General features: G+C 44.5%; 2 protein-coding genes across 2 annotated transcripts; both read right to left on the bottom strand.

Moving 5' to 3' along the window:
- Positions 1-3,468: 3,468 nt before the first annotated feature.
- Positions 3,469-25,882, bottom strand: LOC115182345 (keratin, type II cytoskeletal 1-like; the record flags this gene model as incomplete). Its single annotated transcript, XM_029743964.1, has 2 exons — positions 3,469-3,673; positions 25,302-25,882. Coding segments are annotated over 2 exons (786 nt in total), but the record flags the coding sequence as incomplete, so codon positions are not given.
- LOC115182346 (uncharacterized) lies at positions 22,132-23,532 on the bottom strand. The gene is made up of 2 exons (XM_029743965.1): positions 23,173-23,532; positions 22,132-22,909 (listed from the first exon to the last, which is right to left on the bottom strand). Exons 1-2 carry the CDS (start codon positions 23,486-23,488, stop codon positions 22,209-22,211), a joined length of 1,017 nt encoding a protein of 338 aa, XP_029599825.1. The 5' UTR covers positions 23,489-23,532; the 3' UTR covers positions 22,132-22,208.
- Positions 25,883-26,156: the final 274 nt, after the last annotated feature.

Raw genomic sequence — 26,156 nt, 5'->3', positions numbered from 1 at the left:
GTTTTCTCAAAGTTGCCGGAATGCCACGTGCATCCACTTATATCAGTACATTTGCAACAGCCTAAAACATTACGACACTTCTGTTCGATCAAATAAGCCTCATGTAATTCAACACTTTCTCATAGACCTCCATACAAAAAAATCCCCACTTGGTCCTGCTTATGTCACGTGGACTGATTCTCGGCGGAGTAAATCCTCTCTGGGACAACACAAAGGACACAACGGAAGGTCAACTAATACAAACAGTTTCATTTTAAATCCTTCTGGGTTTACTCAGAAACCCTTGTTTTAAAGGTCAACTAACTAACCAAGGGCACCAAAACAAAAACAGCCAGGGCACCACAGGGCACCACAGGGCACCACAGGGCAACTAGTCACGGAGGGCACCAAAACAAACACAGCCAGGGCACCACAGGGCAACTAGCCAACGGAGGGCACCAAAACAAACACAGCCAGGGCACCACAGGGCAACTAGCCAACGGAGGGCACCAAACAAACACAGCCAGGGCACCACAGGTCAACTAGCCAACGGAGGGCACCAAAACAAACACAGCCAGGGCACCACAGGGCAACTAGCCAACGGAGGGCACCCAAAAACAAACACAGCCAGGGCACCACAGGGCAACTAGCCAACAGAGGGCACCAAAACAAACACAGCCAGGGCACCACAGGGCAACTAGCCAACGGAGGGCACCAAAACAAACACAGCCAGGGCACCACAGGGCAACTAGCCAACAGAGGGCACCAAACAAACACAGCCAGGGCACCACAGGGCAACTAGCCAACAGAGGGCACCAAAACCAACACAGCCAGGGCACCACAGGGCAACTAGCCAACGGAGGGCACCAAAACAAACCCAGCCAGGGCACCACAGGTCAACTAGCCAACGGAGGGCACCAAAACAAACACAGCCAGGGCACCACAGGGCAACTAGCCAACAGAGGGCACCAAAACAAACACAGCCAGGGCACCACAGGGCACCACAGGGCAACTAGCCAACGGAGGGCACCAAAACAAACACAGCCAGGGCACCACAGGGCAACTAGCCAACGGAGGGCACCAAAACAAAAACAGCCAGGGCGACACAGGTCAACTAGCCAACGGAGGGCACCAAAACAAACACAGCCAGGGCACCACAGGGCAACTAGCCAACAGAGGGCACCAAAACAAAAACAGCCAGGGCGACACAGGGCACCACAGGTCAACTAGCCAACAGAGGGCACCAAAACAAAAACAGCCATGGCGCCACAGGTCAACTAGCCGATAAAACTCTTAGGCGGCCCGCTCAAGGATTTAAATGGCAGAAAAACACCATTGTTTTTTTTTTTATGCTGATCTTTTTTTGGTACATAATGTCTACATAATAATTTCCTATGACTGAAAACAGTAATGATCACTAACCTCCATTTTATATCTCATTAAAAGCGTTGCCAGTTGAAGTGATGCGCATCTCCCAATTCCGAAACAGTTATACTCAGAGATGATTTCAAACGGGGCCTTAGTTTGCCATTTTTTCAGGGTTACAAACCAAAATATGTCTTATTTTTGATATAGGCCTACAGACTAATTCTAAATGGATTATCAATTCCACATGGAACAAACACTGCATGGTGATGAATTACATCCAGGGCATCTGTTTGGTGAGTAGGCCTAGGTGTAATGATTCTGATGAAAATAAGCTCTGTCTTTATCAAACAAATGTTTATTTTGGCTTTATATTTTCAGTGTGGAACCTGTCTATGTTTAGGGGGGTTATTGTTTATGCTAACCAATTTCAAATAGCCTAAGTGGAAAAAGCCTAATCGGAAAATAGAAGGGACGCAATTATTCCAAAACTGCAGCTTGTTGTTGGAACATATTTGTCCTACTTCAAATCAACCAGTACATTTTGAATTTGTAATAAAACTGTTGTCATTTGGCAAGGAATGTATCCCATCAGAGGCATTTTTTTATGCTCACAGTCCTACTGTTTTTTGGGGTGTTTATTTCTGTAGGTCTTACGGTAGCTGGTGTGCTCACTCAAGACAACATGTTTTAAATAAATAAATCAGGACAAGCCACGAAGCACATTCCACCAAATAGTTTTACAGTATAAAAAAAAAAAAAAAAAGATCTCTGATAAAACAAAATGGAGTTTTGATGTCTGTTCAAGTACTCTTACCATTTACCAAGAAAGTTTTCATTTATATATTTTTTGCAGTTGTCCATTTACCACCACAAACCGATGCTGGCACTAAGACCACACTCAACCAACTGTATAGAGACATAAGCAAACACCCAGAGGCAGCGCTTCTCGTGGCTGGTATGCAGGGAAATTGAAATCCATTTTCCTTCATTTCTACCAGCAGGTCTCCTGTGCAACTAGAGGCAACACAACTCTAGATCCCCTTTACTCCACAATCCGAGACGAATACAAGGCCCTCCCTTTCTCTCCATTCGTCAAATCTGACCATAACTGTGGGGATGATGGCAGCATCATCCTGTGGGGATGTTTTTCAGTGGCAGGGACTGGGAGACTAGTCAGGATTAAGGGAAAGATGAACAAGAGCAAAATACAGAGGGATCCTTGATGAAATCCAGCTTCAGAGCGCTCAGGACCTCAGACTGGGGTGAAGGTTCACCTTCCAACAGGACAACGACCCCTAAGCACACAGCCAAGACAAACGCTGGAATGGCTTCATGACATGTCTCTCAATGTCCATGAGTAGCCCAGCCAGAGCCCGGACTTGAACCCGACCTGAAAAGAGCTGTGCAGTGACGTTCCCCGTCCAATCTGACAGAGCTTGAGAGGATCTACAGAGAAGAATGGGAGAAACTCCCCAAATACAGGTGTGCCAAGCTTGTAGCGTCATACCCAAGAAGACTCGAGGCTGTAATCGCTGCCAAAGGTGCCTCAACAAAGTACTGAGTAAAGGGTCTGAATACTTAATTAAATATGATATTTAAGTAGTTATTTTTAATACATTGTCAAACATTTCTAAAAACCTGTTTTTTTGCTTTGTCATTATGGGGTATTGTGTATAGATTGATGAGGTAATAATACAATTTAATCAATTTTAGAATAAGGCTGTAACGTAACAAGATGTGGAAAAAGAGAAGGGATCTGAATGCATTGTAAGTAAGTGATCGCTACTCATAGTGTATTTATATCTTGTATCTTGTATTATCTTGTATCTTGTATTATCTTGTATCTTGTATTATCTTGTATCTTGTATTATCTTGTGCCATCTCTTTCTTACTTCATCTTTTTTGGGAAGCCCTTCATTGTTAGTCTAAACCTGTTGTTTACGAAGCCTTTGATTTGCTAATAAGTTATTGATTATTACATAGCATACCCACCCACCCATCCCCTGGCTTCTCACTCATTTCTCAGTACTGTTTCTCTGGTGTGCGGGGCGGTCGTCTTTTATCTCTCTGGTAGACACACCACACACACACACCATTCCCTATCGCCACTGCTCTACTCACTTTTCAGTGCTGTCACTCTCGTGTGGTAGCCTCTCCTCCTTAATCTCGGAGGTGGAGCGGTGGAGGCTCCGTCGGGAGTGTTTCCTCCGGGGTTGGTCCCTCTCCGGTAGGTCCTCGTGGTCCAGGCCCTCACTCTCCACGTACGGGTACGCCACCAGGTTGATGTAGCCGTCTATGTCTCCCTCGAAACATACCAACACCATGCCTAGAGGAGCAAAGAGCAGGGGTATGATCAGCACAACAATAACAGGATTTTGACAAGGGGATAAGGTCCGTTTCAGAAATGAATGGAGGATAAATGTCAGAAAAAGGCAAGAATTCCTGATTAAATCAGGAAGAAGAGCACATCCCTGAGAGAGGGAGAAAGAGGAACAGAGTAATTTCAAAAGGTGTGTGTGTGTGTTTGTTTCAGTGTTGTATGAGGGGGTTGGTATCAGAGAAAGACAAAGCACAATTGTACCAGCCATTCTATGTCACTGGGTCTACCATGTACTAATTCAAATTCAAAGCAATTGGATACCATAAATGACATCACAGTGCAAGGTGACAATGTACTGTCAGACACCTTCCGCTAGAGGAAAAAAAAAAAAAAAAAAAACTCAGGAAGACGATTAATTTTTTCCCCCCCCACTACAGCTTTGAGATAAACTATATATACAAAAGTATGTGGACACCCCTTCAAATTAGTTGATTCGGGTATTTCAGTCACACCCGTTGCTGACAGGTGAATAAAATTGAGCACACAGACATGCAATCTCCATAGACAAACTTTGGCAGTAGATTACTGAAGAGCTCAGTGACTTTCAACGTACCACCTTCATAGGATGCCACCTTTTCAACAAGTCAGTTAGACAATTTCTGCCCTGCTAGAGCTGCCCTGGTCAACTGCAAGTGCTGTTATTGTGAAGTGGAAACGTCTAGGAGCAACAACGGCTCAGCCACGAAGTGGTAGGCCACACAAGCTCACAGAACGGGACCGCAGAGTGCTGAAGGGCGTAACAAATGTCTGTCCTCGGTTGCAACACTCGGTTGCAACATCTTAATGCTACAGCATAAATCCCATACAATTCTGTGCTTCCAACCTTGTGGCAACAGTTTGGGGAAGGCCGTTTCCTGTTTCAGCATGACAATGCCCCCGTGCACCAAGGCGAGGTCCATACAGAAAAAAACCCCCCACATCAGACAACTTTTGAGGTCTGGGGAAGAAAATATACACTATCGTTCAAAAGTTTGTGGTTAATTAGAAATGTCCTTGTTTTCCATGAAAACAGACATGAAATGAGATGCAAAATCAATAGGAAATATAGTCAAGACGTTAACAAGGTTTTAAATAATGATTTATATTTGAAATAATAATTGTGTCCTTCAAACTTTGCTTTCTGTCAAAGAATCCTCCATTTGCAGCAATTACGGCCTTGCAGACGTTTTGGCATTCTAGTTGTCAATTTGTTGAGGTAATCTGAAGAGATTTCACCCCATGCTTCCTGAAGCACCTCCCACAAGTTGGATTGGCTTGATGGGCACTTCTTACGTACCATACGGTCAAGCTGCTCCCACAACAGCTCAATAGGGTTGAGATCTGGTGACTGTGCTGGGCACTCCATTATAGACAGAATACCAGCTGACTGCTTCTTCCCTAAATAGTTATTGCATAGTTTGGAGCTGTGCTTTGGGTCATTGTCCTGTTGTAGGAGGTCTTTCTGTGATCCAACCAGTTGAAAGTGTCTGTTGGTACTTAAAGAACATGATGTCAGATCAGTTGGTGTCTAGGATATTATATCTGATGATAGGACGACATAAATTGTATCTTGTAAAGTCTACACATTCAGATTCACATGGAATTGTTGTGCAATTTAAATGTGAAATTATTTGTGAAAAGATTAAATGTAATTTTAGCTTCAAAATGAGAGAATTGTTTTCATAAGTAAACAATGCTCGCTCAGTGGCCACGCCAAGTGACATTGGTTGAGAACTATGAGACACGCCCTTCTCTCCCCCACTACAAAAGCCCATTGACAACCTTGTGTTCCCGACGACGTGAGGACTGGTGTCCATACTAATTTCAACGTGGAGGTGACGATCGCCACGCTGGAAGGATGAATTTCGACTACACCAGCCAGAATATAGCACGAGTATGGCAACTTGGTATGAACGTTGAACTCTTATTCACTAAAGAAGTGATACATCCTAGACGTCGAGTTATCAGCAGCAGCTGTAAACGTGCGTGGCCTAGGAAAGGACAGACAATCTCTTCAGAACAACAGGGTACTACAATGCAATCCGTTCTACCACGACAACAACAGACTACAATGTATCTGTTCTACCACACGACAACAGACTACAACCTATCCGTTCTACCACGACAACAACAGACTACAACATATCCGTTCTATCACATGACGACAGACTACAACGTATCCACCCAGAAATATTCTTCAAAGAACAAGGGAGATCTCTGCTGGGCAACCAAGCCTTCCATCTTTGACCAATCTATCAAAACGCAGCTTAGATAAATATATTTTTTTGCATTTTCCTTTTCCGAATGGGCGGTAAAATTTAGATTGCATAAGATTCTGTATTACGATAGCAGAGCTTCATAAGGTCCGATAGAGACCCAATCCTTTTGTTCTTCAGTCTTCCCGCTCTTTCATTCAAAAACCCAACCCCCTTTCTTTGTGTAACCGGCTGTCATATCTGGGAAGTTTTCTTTTATGACATAATTTGTAATAAATGTATGATCCATTCTGTGTATATGTAATTGTGTGTGATTATTTAGGTATTTAGTAAATAAATAATTAAACCAAATGTTGTATTGCTGATTCAACTTGTTAGCCAGGGTTCATGAAGATAACCAAGAATTTTACGATATTCAGATGAGACTGAATAAGGTGACGAATAATAATTGACTGCTATTGATGACCAGGTCTTTTAGAGTTTATTCGGAAGACAACAGCACTATAAACATTCTTCCGTGGTGCCCCCGACTTCCTAGTTAATTACATTTACATGATTAGTTTAAATCAGGGAATATTAATGACAGAGAATTGATAAAATAGCATGTCATATATCATTTAATCCATAGTAAAGACACGACATCGCCTATGTAGATATTCCATTAAAAAATCATCTGTTTCCAGCTACAATAGTCATTTACAACATTAACAATGTCTACACTGTATTTCTGATCAATTTGATGTTATTTTAAATGGACAAAAAAAAGGGCTTTTCTTTCAAAAACAAGGGCATTTCTAAGTGACCCCAAACACGCCAGATTGATACAAATCATCATGATATCATATCATTCTGCCCGGTAAGCCAACACTGCAGTTATCATTTAATTTGGAAAGTTTGATGGGAAAGCCTTTAGAAATGACTGTTTCGGCATCGCTAACTGGCTGCAAAAAGGGATAGACAGGCCTTCCCATGTCATTAGGTCTTCAGGAAGTTGCAAGAAATAAAAAATAAAAAATCACTGATGCTTTCTTTAATATTCTTTACATGTAAGCTTTGGACTGAACATATCTGAGCTGGCTTTTTTCTATAGGTCACTCTGAAACAACTGCACAGTGAAGCCTATCAGTAAAACCACTATTTATTATCTGGGAGATTTTTTGGTCCTGGTCGCACCTGATCGCTCCCATAATAAAATGTCAGGTCGCACAGCAAAATATCTAGGAGCAAATGGTCACACTTTAAATCCCTGGTTATAGGAGGTAGAGGTGATATCATCTCATCTGGCCAAGCAGTCCGTCTGTCACGATAGCAGGGTTTGAAAGAGGTAGAGAGATGTAGAGAGAGGTAGAGGGAGAGAGAGAGGTAGAGGTAGAGGCAGAGAGAGAGAGGTAGAGAGAGGTAGAGAGAGGTAGAGAGAGATAGAGGGAGAGAGAGATAGAGAGCGGTAGAGGTAGAGGGAGAGAGAGAGGTAGAGAGAGAGAGAGGTAGAGGTAGAGGGAGAGAGAGAGGTAGAGAGAGAGAGAGAGAGAGAGGGAGAGGTAGAGAGAGAGAGAGGTAGAGGGTGAGAGAGGTAGAGGGTGAGAGAGAGGGTGAGAGAGAGAGGGGGTAGAGGGAGAGAGAGGTAGAGAGAGGAGAGAGAGAGAGAGAGAGAGAGAGAGAGAGAGAGAGATAGAGAGAGAGAGAGAGAGAGAGAGGGAGAGAGGGAGAGAGATAGATAGAGAGGTAGAGAGAGGTAGAGAGAGGTAGAGGGAGAGATATAGGAGAGGGAGGAGAGGTAGAGGGAGAGATATAGGAGAGGGAGGAGAGGTAGAGGGAGAGAGAGAGGGAAGGAGAGGTAGAGGGAGAGAGAGAGAGAGGTAGAGAGAGAGAGAGGTAGAGAGAGGTAGAGGGAGAGAGAGAGGAGGAGAGAGGGAGAGAGTAGAGAGAGGTAGAGGGAGAGAGAGAGAAAGGTAGAGGAGAGAGAGAGAGAGGTAGAGGGAGAGAGAGAGAGGTAGAGGTAGAGAGAGAGGTAGAGGGAGAGATAGAGAGAGGTAGAGGGAGAAGAGAGGAGAGGTAGAAGCAGACGGTAGAGGGAGAGAGAGAGAAGAGAGAGGAGAGAGAGGGTTAGAGGGAGAGAGAGAGAGAGGTAGAGGTAGAGTAGAGGAGGTAGAGGGAAATGGTAGAAGGGAGTAGATGGAGAGAGAGTGTGAGAGGGAGAGAGAGGAGAAGTTAGAGGGAAGAGATAGGTCGATGGTATAGAGAAAGGCGAGAGTATAAGGGAGAAAGAGAGAGAGAGGTATAGGAGAAGGTAGATGGAGCAGAGAGAGAGAGAGGTAAAGAATGTAGAAGAGAGAGGTAGAGGGATAGATAGAGAGAGGGTAGAGAGAGGTAAGTAGGGAGAGATAGAGAGGGAGAAAGAGAGATGCAAATTACAATCAGAGGCATTGTTTGAACAGTAACTTGGGAAATGTTTTCTATATTATTATAAATGTAAGAGTTATAAACTTCCTGAATAAAGCCAATGTCTTGAGTCACGACAAATTGAACAAAACACTGCACGACTGATCATATTTCCACCCTGATAGATAAACATGTCTACCCACCATAAGACCAAAATGTACGCTGGCTTTAAAAACATTTGATTCTATTTGGCACACAGGACTGTGCAGCAGGACTGACAGCATCAAAATTGGGAAGAAAATAACAGAATTCTTTAACCAGGGGCGGGGCCTTCACCAGGGTTGCTAATCTGAGCCCTGCACTCTTCAATATTTACATCAACGAATTGGCCACTATTCTAGACAAATCCTCAGCCCCTAGTGTTAGTCTCCACAATTCAGAGGTTAAACGCCTGAACTTCTCAGATGACCTATGCCTGCTGTTACCCTCAGCACCTGGCCTACAGCAGAGCCTGGACCTGCTAGAGCAGAACTGCCAGACCTGGGCCCTGGCAGTAAACCCCAAAAATACTAAAATAATAATTTTCCAGAGAAGATCCAGATCTCAGGGAATTAGACCAAAGTTCTCAATTGGTACAAAATATATAGAGTAGTGCACACACTACAATTACTGAGGTTTAAAAATAAGCTCAACTGGACACCTTAATGAGGCAGTGAATGAACTGAGAGAGAAAGCAGGGCATTCTACGCCATTAAAAATGAAATGCCTATTAAAATGTTGCTAAAACTAATTGAATATGTCATTGAACCAATTGCACTTTATGGCAGCGAGGTGTGGGGTCCACTTGCAAAACAAGATTTCACCCAATGGGACAAACACCCAATTGAAACCCTGCATGCAGAGTTCTGTAAGATTATCCTACCTACATGTCCAGAGGAAAACAACAAACAATGAATGCAGGGCAGAATTAGGCCGATATCCCCTAATAATTAAACATAAAAAAATAGCAAGTCAGTTTTGGAAACATGTAAAATACAGTGACCCTGTCTCATATCTTTACCAAGCCCTGGAATGCCAAGAGCTGAGCACAGAAAAGAGTCCCCTCATCCAGCTGGTCCTGGGGCTGAGTTCACAAACCTGTTCTACTAACACACTGAAGCCTCAGGACCAGAACATCCAATCATTCAGAATAAAACAAATTACAACACAGTCAAAACAAAACTACATTGCTGATAAGGGAATTTATATGTTTAAGGTAATGACTAAAGAATTCCACCCTGAAACGTAATTATTAGATTATGTAACATGTATAATGAATAATTAGAGTGGTAAACTTATGTCCAATAAGGTTTGGTCGAGACAAGTAAGGGAGAGAAATGTGTGTGTGTGTGTGTCTAAGAAGATACAGAGTACAATTAAACTATTCATGACTTGACCTGGTTGGAACTCGGGAGGATGGAACTGCCAGCCTGATAAACGAGGAATGAGGACTGTGGGGAAAAATACATCCCACCTACTGTTTGTGTGTGTGTGTGTGCGTGGAAGTTGGTGGGGGTGAGAGTTATAAAATGACATGTCTTTGCATTTTGGACGGTAGAACGTTCTCGTGAATGAAAAAAAAAAAAACTTTTGCAGAAGCTGAGTCATTGCCTAATTATTATTAAACCCAGGGTCTTACAAACCTCAGGGAATTGGTCAAAGCTTAAATAATTGTTAGTTATCATCATTGGGATTGAAAGTTCTCGTGACAACTGCTTATTGGGAAACACAAGCACAAAGCAAAATGCAGTGCTATCCGGCCCTAAGTCGACAAAACACCACGGCAAGCTATTTGACCATGGTTACTGATCAAAACCTTAGAAAAACTTTGACAAAGTCCAGGCTCAGTGAGCACAGCCTTGCCATTTAGAAGGGTAGATACAGGAAAACCTGGCTCCCTGTAGAGGAAAGGATGTGCAACCACTGCACCACAGCAGAACCTGAGACGGAGCTGCATTTCCTGACGACATGTCAAACATAAATAACAATGAGAGTGTAGTTTCCCCAAATTTGAAACACTTATTCAAGGTTTCAAAGACCTCTCTGATGAGGATAGGCTACCCGTCCTGTTGGGGGAGGACACAGAGAGCTGTGGGTTGGCAGCGCACTACATTGCTGCCTGCTATAAAATGAGGGCCAGTGTCTGACAGACCAACCAACCTGCACATGCCATTGTTATTGTCCATTGTAGGGTTATTTTGACTCTTGATTATTGTTGTCACCGATTGTCCCATTGACAATCTTGATTATTGATTATTAATTATTTAAATTATGTTAATATTGTAAATTAAATCACTTCATTCCCAACGTACACTTTGACAATATGTACATTGTTAAGTCATGCCAATGAAGTAAACTGACATTAATTGAATTGAGAGAGAGAAGTAGGGCAGCAGCGGTTAAATGATCCTAGCCTCTCGTATCCTCTCCTGACAGACTGATAGACGGATGGGTGGGTACACGGATGGATGGATGGGTACACGGATGGATGGATGGGTACACGGATGGATGGATGGGTACACGGATGGATGGATGGGTACACAGATGGATGGATGGATGGGTACACGGATGGATGGATGGATGGGTACACGGATGGATGGATGGGTAGACAGACGGATGGATGGATGGGTACACGGATGGATGGATGGGTACACGGATGGATGGATGGGTAGACACACGGATGGATGGATGGGTACACGGATGGATGGATGGGTACACGGATGGATAGATGGGTACACGGATGGATAGATGGGTACACGGATGGATGGATGGGTACACGGATGGATGGATGGGTAGACTGACGGATGGATGGATGGATGGGTAGAAGCAGCTAAGGCTTTTACAGCTCTCTGATCACTCAGTGAGGTCATCACCAGCCAGGCCACAACACCGCTAATGAACAGAGAAAGGGCTGATGTCAGACCAGTTGTGTGTGTGTGTGTGTGTGTGTGTGTGTGTGTGTGTGTGTGTGTGTGTGTGTGTGTGTGTGTGAGCGTAAGGAGAGCACATAATCATGTAATGTGAGGCAGTCTACTAAGGTCCTGAAACAGAGTGGTGTGTATGTGTGTGTGTGTGTGTGTGTGTGTGTGTGTGTGTGTGTGTAGCCTGTGGCTAGTTGTTCAGTAGTATTACACATTGACTGGTTCCCATATTATCCATCTTCGCAGATGGAAGAAGAGGTGACCTCGGACCTCTCCTTTCAAGTCAATGAAGCCATAATGGGTGAACCGACGGCCATGAAAGTACAACAGGAAGTAGGGTAGGAAGGACAGGATTCAAAATGTGCTTTATTAAGTGGTTGGATGGGCAATGCCCGTTTCAGCAGTAATTCTGTTTCTATGGGTCAAACCACATCCAGCCTGTGGGTTCGGACCAGTAAATGGTCTCCTTCTCAACCTGTATAGTAAGAAGATTTATTCTAATACTGCATCCAAACATATTCTAATAGATTAACTATTTGATCAGACATGAAATCTCTAGATAGACCTCACTCACACCGCGGCCATGGTCGTACAATATCGATGTTCTAAAAGCCCCAGTCACGTCCCTGTATTCCTCCTGTCTGTCCCCCCCTGCCTGTCTGTCTGTCTGTCCCCCCCTGCCTGCCTGTCGGTCTGTCTGTCCCCCCTGCCTGTCTGTCTGTCCCCCCTGCCTGTCTGTCTGTCTGTCTGTCTGTCCCCCCTGCCTGTCTGTCTGTCTGTCTGTCTGTCCCCCCTGCCTGTCTGTCTGTCTGTCTGTCCCCCCCTGCCTGCCTGTCTGTCTGTCCCCCCCTGCCTGCCTGTCTGTCTGTCCCCCCCTGCCTGTCTGTCTGTCCCCCCCTGCCTGTCTGTCTGTCCCCCCTGCCTGTCTGTCTGTCTGTCCCCCCTGCCTGTCTGTCTGTCCCCCCCTGCCTATCTGTCTGTCCCCCCCTGCCTGCCTGCCTGTCTGTCTGTCTGTCCCCCCCTGCCTGCCTGCCTGCCTGCCTGCCTGCCTGCCTGCCTGCCTGCCTGCCTGCCTGCCTGCCTGCTGTCTGTCTGTCTGTCTGTCTGTCTGTCTGTCTGTCCCTGCCTGCCTGCGTGCCTGCCTGTCTGTCTGTCTGTCCCCCCCTGCCTGTCTGTCTGACCCCCCCACCTGTCCGTCTGTCCCCCCCTGCCTGTCCTGTGTGTATTAATATCTCATTCTCCTGGCCACCTGGCTGCCTGTCCACCTGGCTGCCTGTCCACCTGCCTGGCCGCCTGGTCATTCCTCTTGTTGTCATGTATCAACAATGCAGAGCGTGTGGTTATCGGCAGCAGCAGTCCTATTTATATACAGACTATATCTAAGTCCCAAATGGCATCCTATTCCATAAGTAGCACACTACTTTTGACCAGAGCACTACAAAAGGGAACAGGGAGCCATTTTGGATGCACCCTATAAAGTCAGGCCAGGCGGGAAACAGAGCCAGCTATGGAGAGGTAGAGAGATTGTAATGGAGGGAAAAACCTGCCCTCTGTTACCGTTACCCTGCTAGCACTGGAATAGACCAGGGGAGTTACCCTGCTAGCACTGGAATAGACCAGGGGAGTTACCCTGCTAGCACTGGAATAGACCAGGGGAGTTACCCTGCTAGCACTGGAATAGACCAGGGGAGTTACCCTGCTAGCACTGGAATAGACCAGGGGAGTTACTGTTACCCTGCTAGCACTGGAATAGACCAGGGGAGTTACCCTGCTAGCACTGGAATAGACCAGGGGAGTTACCCTGCTAGCACTGGAATAGACCAGGGGAGTTACCCTGCTAGCACTGGAATAGACCAGGGGAGTTACTGTTACCCTGCTAGCACTGGAATAGACCAGGGGAGTTACCCTGCTAGCACTGGAATAGACCAGGGGAGTTACTGTTACCCTGCTAGCACTGGAACAGACCAGGGGAGTTACTGTTACCCTGCTAGCACTGGAATAGACCAGGGGAGTTACTGTTACCCTGCTAGCACTGGAATAGACCAGGGGAGTTACTGTTACCCTGCTAGCACTGGAATAGACCAGGGGAGTTACTGTTACCCTGCTAGCACTGGAACAGACCAGGGGAGTTACTGTTACCCTGCTAGCACTGGAACAGACCAGGGGAGTTACTGTTACCCTGCTAGCACTGGAATAGACCAGGGGAGTTACCCTGCTAGCACTGGAATAGACCAGGGGAGTTACCCTGCTAGCACTGGAACAGACCAGGGGAGTTACTGTTACCCTGCTAGCACTGGAACAGACCAGGGGAGTTACTGTTACCCTGCTAGCACTGGAACAGACCAGGGGAGTTACTGTTACCCTGCTAGCACTGGAATAGACCAGGGGAGTTACTGTTACCCTGCTAGCACTGGAATAGACCAGGGGAGTTACTGTTACCCTGCTAGCACTGGAATAGACCAGGGGAGTTACTGTTACCCTGCTAGCACTGGAATAGACCAGGGGAGTTACCCTGCTAGCACTGGAATAGACCAGGGGAGTTACTGTTACCCTGCTAGCACTGGAATAGACCAGGGGAGTTAATAAATACATTGGTGTGTATGCCTAACACACACGGACAGACACACAAACACGCCTATGTAAACATGCAGACAGATAGGCGGGAGCTCCATACCAAATGGAAGGCACTCAGTGCATCCAATCAGAGCATTGACATTGGGACGGTGCTAAAATGACAACAAGCAGACAGAGACAGACTGGAATAGACTATTGTCACCTACGTCTCGGCGTTTGTGGAGTATGGGGACTCCACATATACAGTACCAGTCAAAAGTTTAGACACACCTACTCATTCAAGGGTTTTTCTTTATTTTACTATATTCTACATTGTATAATAATAGTGAAGACATCAAAACTATGAAATAACACATTTGGAATCATGTAGTAACCAAAAAAAGTGTTAAACAAATTAAAATATATTTTAGATTCTTCAAAGTAGCCACCCTTTTCCTTGATGACAGCTTTGCAGGCTCTTGGCATTCTCTCAACCAGCTTCACATGGAATGATTTTCCAACAGTCTTGAAATAGTTCCCACATATGCTGAGCACTTGTTGGCTGCTTTTCCTTCACTCTGTAGTCCAACTCATCCCAAACCATCTCAATTTGGATGAGGTCGGGGATTGTGGAGGCCAGGTCATCTGATGCAGCTCTCCATCACTCTCCTTCTTGGTCAAATAGCCCTTTCACAGCCTGGAGGTGTGTTTGGTCATTATCCAGTAGAAAAACAAATGGTCCCAACACTAAGCGCAAACCTGATGGGATGGCGTATCGCTGCAGAATGCTGTAGTAGCCATGATGTTAAGTGTGCCTTGAATTCTAAATAAATCACTGACAGTGTCACCAGCAAAGCACCATCACACCACCTCCTCCATGCTTCATGGTGAGAACCACACATGCAGAGATCATCCATTCACCTACTTGGCATCTCACAAAGACACGGCGGTTGGAACAAAAAAATCTCAAATTTGGACTCCAGACCAAAGGACAGTCCACCAGTCTAATGTCCATTGCTCGTGTTTCTTGGCCCAAGCAAGTCTCTTCTTCTTATTGGTGTCCTTAAGTAGTGGTTTCTTTGCAGCAATTTGACCATGAAGGCCTGATTCACACAGTCTCCTCTGAACAGTTGATGTTGAGATGTGTCTGTTACTTGAACTCCGTGAAGCAATTATTTGGGCTAAAATTTCTGAGGCTGGTAACTCTAATGAAGTTATCCTCTGCAGCAGATGTAACTCTGGGTCTTCCTTTCCTGTGGCGGTCCTCATGAGAGCCAGTTTGATGGTTTTTGCGACTGCATTTGAAGAAACTTTCAAAGTTCTTGAAATTTTCCGTATTGACTGACCTTCATGTCTTAAGGTAACAATGGACTGTCGTTTCTCTTTGCTTATTTGAGTTTTTCTTGCCATAATATGGACTTGGTCTTTAACCAAATAGGGCTATCTTCTGTATAACAACCCTACTGTGTCACAACACAACTGATCGGTTCAAACACATTAAGAAGGAAAGAAATTCCACAAATAAACTTTTATCAAGGCACACCTGTTAATTGAAATGCATTCCAGGTGACTACCTCATGAGGCTGGTTGAGAGAATGCCAAGATTGTGCAAAGCTGTCAACAAGGCAAAGGGTGGCTACTTTGAAGAATCTCAAATGTAAAATATATTTTGATTTGTTTAACATTTTTTGGGGGTTAATACATGATTCCATATGTGTTATTTCATAGTTTTGATGTCTTCACTATTATTCTACAATGTAGAAAATAGTAAAATGAAGAAAACCCTTGAATGAGTAGGTGTGTCCAACATTTTGACTGGTACTATATACCTGGCTGCCCGTAGTAAGTTAAGGCTTAGATTTAATTAAACATACTTTTAATGTACAGTCGAAGTCGGAAGTTTACATACACTTAGGTTGGAGTCATTAAAACTTGTTTTTCAACTACTCCACAAATCTCTTGTTAACAAACTATAGTTTTGGCAAGTTGGTTAGGACATCTACTTTGTGCATGACACAAGTCATTTTTCCAACAATTGTTTACAGACAGATTATTTAACTTATAATTCACTGTATCACAATTCCAGTGGGTCAGAAGTTTACATACACTAAGTTGACTGGCCTTTAAACAGCTTGGAAAATTCCAGATATTGATGTAATGGCTTTAGAAGCTTCTGATAGGCTAATTGACATTATTTGAGTCAATTGGAGGTGTACCTGTGGATGTATTTCAAGGCCAACCTTCAAACTCAGTGCCTCTTTGCTTGACATCATGGGAAAATCTAAAGAAATCAGCCAAGACCTCAGAAAACAATTGTAGACCACAAGTCTGGTTCATCCTAGCAATTTCACCTGGGAAAATCCGCTAAACAGTGAATACAATTTTTCTGGCCTTATCTACTTATTAACTTCACACTTACTTTTATATCTTTCTTAACTTCTTAAAGCATTAAGGGCTTGTTGGTTAAGGGCTTGTTGGTTAAGGGCTTGTTGGTTAAGGGCTTGTTGGTTAAGGGCTTGTTGGTTAAGGGCTTGTTGGTTAAGGGCTTGTTGGTTAAGGGCTTGTTGGTTAAGGGCTTGTTGGTTAAGGGCTTGTTGGTTAAGGGCTTGTTGGTTAAGGGCTTGTTGGTTAAGGGCTGGTTGGTTAAGGGCTTGTGGTTAAGGGCTTGTTGGTTAAGGGCTTGTTGGTTAAGGGCTTGTTGGTTAAGGGCTTGTTGGTTAAGGGCTTGTTGGTTAAGGGTTGTTGGTTAAGGGCTTGTTGGTTAAGGGCTTGTTGGTTAAGGGCTTGTTGGTTAAGGGCTTGTTGGTTAAGGGCTTGTTGGTTAAGGGCTTGTTGGTTAGGGCTTTTGGTTAAGGCTTTTGTGGGCTTGTTGGTTAAGGGCTTGTTGGTTAAGGGCTTGGTTGGTTAAGGCTTGTTGGTTAAGGGCTTGTTGGTTAAGGGCTTGTTGGTTAAGGGCTTGTTGGTTAAGGGCTTGTTGGTTAAGGGCTTGTTGGTTAAGGGCTTGTTGGTTAAGGGCTTGTTGGTTAAGGGCTTGTTGGTTAAGGGCTTGTTGGTTAAGGGCTTGTTGGTTAAGGGCTTGTTGGTTAAGGGCTTGTTGGTTAAGGGCTTGTTGGTTAAGGGCTTGTTGGTTAAGGGCTTGTTGGTTAAGGGCTTGTTGGTTAAGGGCTTGTTGGTTAAGGGCTTGTAAGTAAGCATTTCACTGTAATACCTGTTGTATTTTACTGTGACAAATAAAAATAGATTTGAGTAATGGAGAATAAACCGTAAGCTATATAAACAAAGAGAGTCGCACACTCCATAAGTATAACCAACCAGTCATTTATTGGGGCGGCAGGTAGTCTAGTGGTTAGAGTGTAGAGGCGGCAGGTAGCCTAGTGGTTAGAGTGTAGAGGAGGCAGGTAGCCTAGTGGTTAGAGTGTAGAGGCGGCAGGTAGTCTAGTGGTTAGAGTGTAGAGGAGGCAGGTAGTCTAGTGGTTAGAGTGTAGAGGCGGCAGGTAGTCTGGTGGTTAGAGTGTAGAGGAGGCAGGTAGTCTAGTGGTTAGAGTGTAGAGGCGGCAGGTAGTCTAGTGGTTAGAGTGTAGAGGCGGCAGGTAGTCTAGTGGTTAGAGTGTAGAGGCGGCAGGTAGCCTAGTGGTTAGAGTGTAGAGGAGGCAGGTAGCCTAGTGGTTAGAGTGTAGAGGCGGCAGGTAGTCTAGTGGTTAGAGTGTAGAGGAGGCAGGTAGTCTAGTGGTTAGAGTGTAGAGGCGGCAGGTAGCCTAGTGGTTAGAGTGTAGAGACGGCAGGTAGTCTAGTGGTTAGAGTGTAGAGGCGGCAGGTACCCTAGTGGTTAGAGTGGAGGGGAGGCAGGTAGCCTAGTGGTTAGAGTGTAGAGGAGGCAGGTAGCCTAGTGGTTAGAGTGTAGAGGCGGCAGGTAGTCTAGTGGTTAGAGTGTAGAGGCGGCAGGTAGCCTTGTGGTTAGAGTGGAGGGGAGGCAGGTAGCCTAGTGGTTAGAGTGTAGAGGAGGCAGGTAGCCTAGTGGTTAGAGTGTAGAGGCGGCAGGTAGTCTAGTGGTTAGAGTGTAGAGGCAGCAGGTAGCCTTGTGGTTAGAGTGTAGAGACGGCAGGTAGTCTAGTGGTTAGAGTGTAGAGGAGGCAGGTAGTCTAGTGGTTAGAGTGTAGAGGCGGCAGGTAGTCTGGTGGTTAGAGTGTAGAGGAGGCAGGTAGCCTAGTGGTTAGAGTGTAGAGGCGGCAGGTAGTCTAGTGGTTAGAGTGTAGAGGCGGCAGGTAGCCTTGTGGTTAGAGTGTAGAGGCGGCAGGTAGCCTTGTGGTTAGAGTGTAGAGGAGGCAGGTAGCCTGGTGGTTAGAGTGTGGAGGCGGCAGGTAGTCTGGTGGTTAGAGTGTAGAGGAGGCAGGTAGCCTAGTGGTTAGAGTGTAGAGGCGGCAGGTAGTCTAGTGGTTAGAGGGGGAGGCAGGTAGTCTAGTGGTTAGAGTGTAGGGGGGGTGGCAGGTAGACTAGTGGTTCGAGTGTAGAGGCGGCAGGTAGACTAGTGGTCAGAGCGTTGGGCCAGTAACCGGAAGGTTGCTGGATTGAATCCCTGAGTTGACAAGGTAAAAATCTGTCGTTCTGCCCCTGAACAAGGCAGTTAACCCACTAATCCTAGGCCGTCATTGAAAACAAGAATTTGTTCTTAACTGACTTGCTAAGTTAAATAAAGGTTAAATAAATAATATAAAAAAATATTGGGTAATAAAAACACCCTAGTGTATAATGACATGTCACCACTCCTCTGTATATACACGGAGAAAACCAGACATTAACAACAGCTTGCTAATATTGAGTTGCCCAATTCGTCAGGACATGGACTCTACACTGCGTAAAAAGCGTTCCACAGGGATGCTGGCCCATGATCACTCCAATGCTTCCCAAAGTTTTGTCAAGTTTTCTGGATGTCCTTTGGTAGGTGATGGACCATTCTTGATACACACAGGAAACTGTTAAGCGTGAAAAACCCAGCAGCGTTTTATCTCTCTCAGTTCTTGACACAAAACCGGTGCGCCTGGCACCTACTACCATATCCCATTCAAAGGCACTTAAATATTTTGTCTTGTCCATTCACCCTCTGAATGGCACAATTACACTATCCTTGTCTGAATTGCCTCAATAATTAAAAATCCTTCTTTAACCTGTCTCCTCCCCTTCATCTACACTGATTTGAAGTGGATTTAACAAGAGACATCAATAAGGGATCATAGCTTTCACCTGGTCAATCTATGTCATAGAAAGAGCAGGTGTTCCTAATGTTTTGTCCACTCGGTGTAGTTTAGGGTATGACATGATGTAATCTGTCAGGGAAACAGAGAGAACAGTCCATTGGCTAATTAAAGTGTAGGAGATGTTACAGGCCTCCTCCAACAGCAACCCTGGTCTATTTATAAGCGGTCTTACTCGACATGACTGATTACACCAAACGATGCCATCCCAAACACAGGTGGCTGGCTGGCAGGGTGCTGCTCTCGTTTGGTGTTTTAAACACTTCCTGTCTCCTCCTCTTAATCTATGATAAAGAGCAGAGCAGAGGACACTGTAGCCTGGTTTCATATCTGTTTGTATCATCTTGCCGACTCCTAGTCATTGGATCTGACAACGAGACAGCACAAACGAATCTGGCACCAGGCTAAGACAGTGAAACAATGGAGTGGTTCTGTTTTAAACACTTCTTCCCCTCTCTCTCTCTCTCCCTGCTCTCTCCATGTTAATGGATTGGCTCTGTCTGTCTAATCCACAGACACACTGCCTAACACGTTCACAGAATTGGTTAACGCTTGAGGGTCCTGGGGGTCTCCACCGAGCTAGGCAAATCTGCTTTTAGTTTTAATGCACCATATATGGCTGGAACAAAATCCTAAATACATTTCATCTTGATGTTCTAGGCAAAATAATATATAAATACATATTTATATAATATAAAAGTATTGATTCAGGACTTACTTGGAGGAATGTAACTGTTTTTCTGGGTGATCTGTGATGTTTTATTTGTGCTTCCCATGTATTTTAATGTGTATACACTAACGTTCAAAAGCTTGGGGTCAATTAGAAATGTCCTTGTTTTTGAAAGAAAAGCAATTTTTTTGTCCATTAAAATCACATGAAATTGATCAGAAATACAGTGTAGACATTGTTAATGTTGTAAATGACTATTGTAGCTGGAAACGGCAGATTCTTGATAGAATATCTACATAGGCGTACAGAGGCCCATTATCAGCAACCATCACTCCTGTGTTCCAATGGCACGTTGTGTTAGCTAATCCAAATTTATAATTTTAAAAGGCTAATTGATCATTAGAAAACCCTTTTGCAATTATGTTAGCACAGCTGAAAACTGTTGTTCTGATTAAAGAAGCAATAAAACTGGCCTTCTTTAGACTAGTTGAGTATCTGGAGCATCAGCATTTGTGGGTTCGATTACAGGCTCAAATGGCCAGAAACAAAGAACTTCCTTCTGAAACTCGTCAGTCTATTCTTGTTCTGAGAAATGAAGGCTATTCCATGCAAGAAATTGCCAAGAAACTGAAGATCTCGTACAACGCTGTGTCCTACTCTCTTCACAGAACAGAGGAAACTGTCTCTAACCAGAATAGAAAGAGGAGTGGGAGGCCCCGGTGCACAAATGAGCAAGAGGACAAGTACATTAGTGTCTAGTTTGAGAAACGGATGTCTCACAAGTCCTCAACTGTTAGCTTCATTAAATAGTACCCGCAAAACACCAGTCTCAACGTCAACAGTGAAGAAGCGACTCCGGGATACTGGCCTTCTAGGCAGAGTTGCAAAGAAAAAGCCATATCTCAGACTGGACAGAAAAGATTACGATGGGCAAAAGAACACAGACAATGGACAGAGGATCTCTGACTACTTTCCGAATGTTTATACAGTACCAGTCAAAAGTTTGGACAAACCTACTCATTACAGGATTTTTCTTTATTTTTTTACTGTTTTCATACATTGTAGAATAATAGTGAAGACATCAAAAACTATCAAATAACACATATGGAATCATGTAGTAACCCCCAAAAAAGTGTTCAACAAATCAAAATGTATTTTAGATTCTTCAAAGTAGCCACCCTTTGCCTTGATGACAGCTTTGCACACTCTTGGCATTCTCTCAACCAGCGTCATGAGGTAGTCACCTGGAATGCATTTCAATTAACAGGTGTGCCTTGTTCAAAGTTAATTTGTGGAATTTATTTCCACAAAAATGTCTTCATGTGTTTGAGCCAATCAGTTGTGTTGTGACAAGGTAGGGGTGGTATACAGAAGATAGACCTATTTGGTAAAAGACCAAGTCCATATTATGGCAAAAACAGCTCAAATAAGCAAAGAGAAACGACAGTCCATCATTACTTTAAGACATGAAGGTCAGTCAATATGGAACATTTCAAGAACTTTGAAAGTTTCTTCAAGTGCAGTCGCAAAAACCATCAAGCGCTATGATGAAACTGGCTCTCATGAGGACCACCACAGGAAAGGAAGACCCAGAGTTACCTCTGCTGCAGAGGATAAGTTCATTAATAATAAGAGACTTGCTTGGCCAATGAGCAATGGACATTAGACGGGTGGAAATCTGTCCTTTGGTCTGATGTCTTTGTGAGACGCAGAGTAGGTGAATGGATGATCTCTGCATGTGCGGTTCCCACCATGAAGCATGGAGGGATGATGGTGACACTGTCAGTGATTTATTTAGAATTCAAGGCACACTTAACCAGCATGGCTACCACAGCATTATGCAGCGATACGCCATCCCATCTGGTTTGCGTTTAGTGGTGAAACCATTTGTTTTTCTACAGGACAATGACCCAACACACCTCCAGACTGTGAAAGGGCTATTTGACCAAGAAGGAGAGTGATGGAGTGCTGCATCAGATGACCTGGCCTCCACAATCCCCCGACCTCATCCAAATTGAGATGGTTTGGGATGAGTTGGACCACAGAGTGACGGAAAAGCAGCCAAAAAGTTCTCAGCATATATGGGAACTTCTTCAAGACCATTGGAAAACCATTCCAGGTGAAGCTGGTTGAGAGAATGCCAAGAGTGTGCAAAGCTATCATCAAGGCAAAGGGTGGCTATTTGAAGAATCTCAAATATACAATCTATTTTGATTTGTTTAACACTTTTCTGGTTACTATATGATTCCGTATGTGTTATTTCACAGTTTTGATGATTATCCAACAATGTAGAAAATAGTAAAAAATAAAGAAAAACCCTTGAATGATTAGGTGTGTCCAACCTTTTGACTGGTACTGTAGGTTGCCCTCAACCATTAAAGACTAATATCATGCAAGATCAGGAACAGGCGCTGACTAGTGCCGCGTTCTGCATGGGCCATATAGCTGAATATGTTGTTGAATGATCTGCATGGGTCATATAGCTGAATATGTTGTTGAATGATCTGCATGGGCCATATAGCTGGATATGTTGTTGAATGATCTGCATGGGCCATATAGCTGAATATGTTGAATGATCTGCATGGGCCATATAGCTGGATATGTTGTTGAATGATCTGCATGGGCCATATAGCTGGATATGTTGTTGAATGATCTGCATGGGCCATATAGCTGAATATGTTGAATGATCTGCATGGGCCATATAGCTGGATATGTTGTTGAATGATCTGCATGGGCCACATAGCTGGATATGTTGTTGAATGATCTGCATGGGCCATATAGCTGGATATGTTGTTGAATGATCTGCATGGGCCATATAGCTGAATATGTTGTTGAATGATCTGCATGGGCCATATATCTGAATATGTTGTTGAATGATCTGCATGGGCCATATAGCTGGATGTGTTGTTGAATGATCTGCATGGGCCATATAGCTGGATGTGTTGTTGAATGATCTGCATGGGCCATATAGCTGGATATGTTGTTGAATGACCTGCATGGGCCGTATAGCTGGATATGTTGAATGATCTGCATGGGCCATATAGCTGAATATGTTGTTGAATGATCTGCATGGGCCATATAGCTGGATATGTTGTTGAATGACCTGCATGGGCCATATAGCTGGATATGTTGAATGATCTGCATGGGCCATATAGCTGAATATGTTGTTGAATGATCTGCATGGGTCATATAGCTGGATATGTTGAATGATCTGCATGGGCCATATAGCTGAAAATGTTGTTGAATGATCAGCATGGGCCATATAGCTGAATATGTTGTTGAATGATCTGCATGGGCCATATAGCTGACTATGTTGTTGAATGATCTGCATGGGCCATATAGCTGAATATGTTGTTGAATGATCTGCATGGGCCATATAGCTGAATATGTTGTTGAATGATCTGCATGGGCCATATAGCTGGATATGTTGTTGAATGACCTGCATGGGCCATATAGCTGGATATGTTGTTGAATGATCTGCATGGGCCATATAGCTGGATATGTTGTTGAATGTATGCATGGGCCATATAGCTGAATATGTTGTTGAATGATCTGCATGGGCCATATAGCTGGATATGTTGTTGAATGATCTGTATGGGCCACATAGCTGGATATGTTGTTGAATGATCTGCATGGGCCATATAGCTGGATATGTTGTTGAATGATCTGCATGGGCCATATAGCTGAATATGTTGTTGAATGATCTGCATGGGCCATATATCTGAATATGTTGTTGAATGATCTGCATGGGCCATATAGCTGGATGTGTTGTTGAATGATCTGCATGGGCCATATAGCTGGATGTGTTATTGAATGATCTGCATGGGCCATATAGCTGGATATGTTGTTGAATGACCTGCATGGGCCATATAGCTGGATATGTTGAATGATCTGCATGGGCCATATAGCTGAATATGTTGTTGAATGATCTGCATGGGCCATATAGCTGGATATGTTGTTGAATGACCTGCATGGGCCATATAGCTGGATATGTTGAATGATCTGCATGGGCCATATAGCTGAATATGTTGTTGAATGATCTGCATGGGTCATATAGCTGGATATGTTGAATGATCTGCATGGGCCATATAGCTGAATATATTGTTGAATGATCTGCATGGGCCATATAGCTGGATATGTTGTTGAATGACCTGCATGGGCCATATAGCTGGATATGTTGAATGATCTGCATGGGCCATATAGCTGAATATGTTGTTGAATGATCTGCATGGGTCATATAGCTGGATATGTTGAATGATCTGCATGGGCCATATAGCTGAATATGTTGTTGAATGATCTGCATGGGCCATATAGCTGGATATGTTGTTGAATGACCTGCATGGGCCATATAGCTGGATATGTTGAATGATCTGCATGGGCCATATAGCTGGATATGTTGAATGATCTGCATGGGTCATATAGCTGAATATGTTGTAGAATGATCTGCATGGGCCATATAGCTGAAGCCTATTTTTAAAGCGAAAACTCCGGCATCTAGTTATTTTAAAAACCTAATGTTCTCATTTTTTCCCGTTTGATGACTATGACTTCAGTTTTACGCATCCTGACTTACTCCCGCTGCGCTATTTATCTCAGAAAGTTTTACAAGTTTTTTTTGTAATAACCTACAAATATGTCAGGCCTAAAGGTAATGATGAGAGAGAGAACAAACAATAGCAAGATAGAAACATCTAATGAGTAAGTTTGAACAGAGTTGAATAAAGCTTAGTCAAATAGAATGAACGCATCCCTCCTCCTTGCCGTTGTGAACCAAACAGCCAAAAGCCAAATCCTACTAATTGAAACGTCATAAAATAATTAAGACAAGTTAAAGTTATGAGGCTCTAACATCAGCATCTATAGACACACAGCTTTGTTTTAAAATGACAAATATTACAGGCAACAACTAAGTTAAATTGAGCAAAACAAATTCAAGATGGAAAAATCGAACGATAATTCAAAAAGAACAACTTTTATGAAAGAAATGAAGGGTAGGTTGGTATATTAGAATATTATTGTGCAGCCTGCCTACAACACATAGAAGCCTAGACCCTAATGAAACAGGAAGATGAGGTGAAAACGTTTATTATTGAATAAGGATCCTGTTCTGTGAACAGCACAGTTGTGTGGTCAACAGCCGGACCCCTTGATGATTTTTACAACCCCGTCACACGACGCACAGCCAGCGAGACTCCTTCACGGTCACTTTCTCTATTCTGCAACGCGTCGGCACACACAGACACACGCTTTCCTGTCACAGCTCCAACAACAACAAAAAATTTGGCTTCAAAATATATTTGTCATAATTCCTCCCGGAATCAAGCTCACGGTCAATATGTTTTTTTGTTTTTTTGTGATTGTTTTAAATACAGTTTTAGTTGGCTGCTACGGGCGATAAGATTGTATATCAGGCGATTGTACAAGTACAGAATCATTATGGTATAGCCCAGGCCTGGTTGACACTCCTCTCACCTTTGTCCTTTGGTTTAAATTCCTTCATCTCAGGAAGGGACTCATTAAAATGTTAAGGTTAGGGTCACAGATTAGAGGTCAGGGTTCAACTCTTACCTTTGTACTCTGGTGTAAACTCCTTCATCTCAGGCGGCAGGGACTCGTAGAAGCGCTGCTCCCGGGTGATGAGTGGTTTACACACTGTGTGGTCATCATAACGCATCATACTGGTGTGTCCTCCCACCTGGTGTACGAAGGGTTCTAGTGGCACCCCTCCACACCGCCTGCCGCCCAGGCCTGTCCCAAACCCCAGCCCTAACCCTGCCTGGCCCCCTAGCCCTAACCCTGCCTGGCCCTGGCCCCCCAGGCCTAACCCTCCCTGGCCCCCCAGCCCTAACCCTCCCTGGCCCCCCAGCCCTAGCCCTCCCTGGCCCCCCAGCCCTAGCCCTCCCTGGCCCCCCAGCCCTAACCCTGCCTGGCCCTGGCCCCCCAGCCCTAACCCTGCCTGGCCCTGGCCCAGTGCCCCCAGTCCTAACCCTGCCTGGCCCTGCCCCAGTCCTAACCCTGCCTGGCTCGCTCCGTTCTTCCCTGATGCTCCTTCCATGGTGTGAGAGAGGCACATGGCGTTAGAGGACCTGGTGGGTGTGGCAGGGGCGCGGGCTGGAGGGCGCAGGGCGGGTGGCTGGGAGCGCACGCTGCTGCCGGGAGGGGGAGGAGCCAGCCCGCCGGCCACAACCCAAACGGATCAATCAGATCTCGGCTCCTCGATGAATAGCACTGGATATCACACCTTCACCAGCCACCTGAAAGATGGAGACAGGAGAGAGAGGAGAGAGAGGAGAGAGAGAGGAGAGAGAGAGGAGAGAGAGAGGAGAGAGAGAGGAGAGAGGAGAGGAGAGAGGAGAGAGGAGAGAGGAGAGAGAGAGGAGAGAGAGAGGAGAGAGGAGAGGAGAGAAGGAGAGAGAGGAAGAG

The sequence above is a fragment of the Salmo trutta genome, unplaced genomic scaffold, assembly GCF_901001165.1.
Source record: "Salmo trutta unplaced genomic scaffold, fSalTru1.1, whole genome shotgun sequence".
NCBI classification, from domain to species: domain Eukaryota; kingdom Metazoa; phylum Chordata; class Actinopteri; order Salmoniformes; family Salmonidae; genus Salmo; species Salmo trutta.
This window is presented reverse-complemented; position numbering and strand designations above follow the sequence as displayed.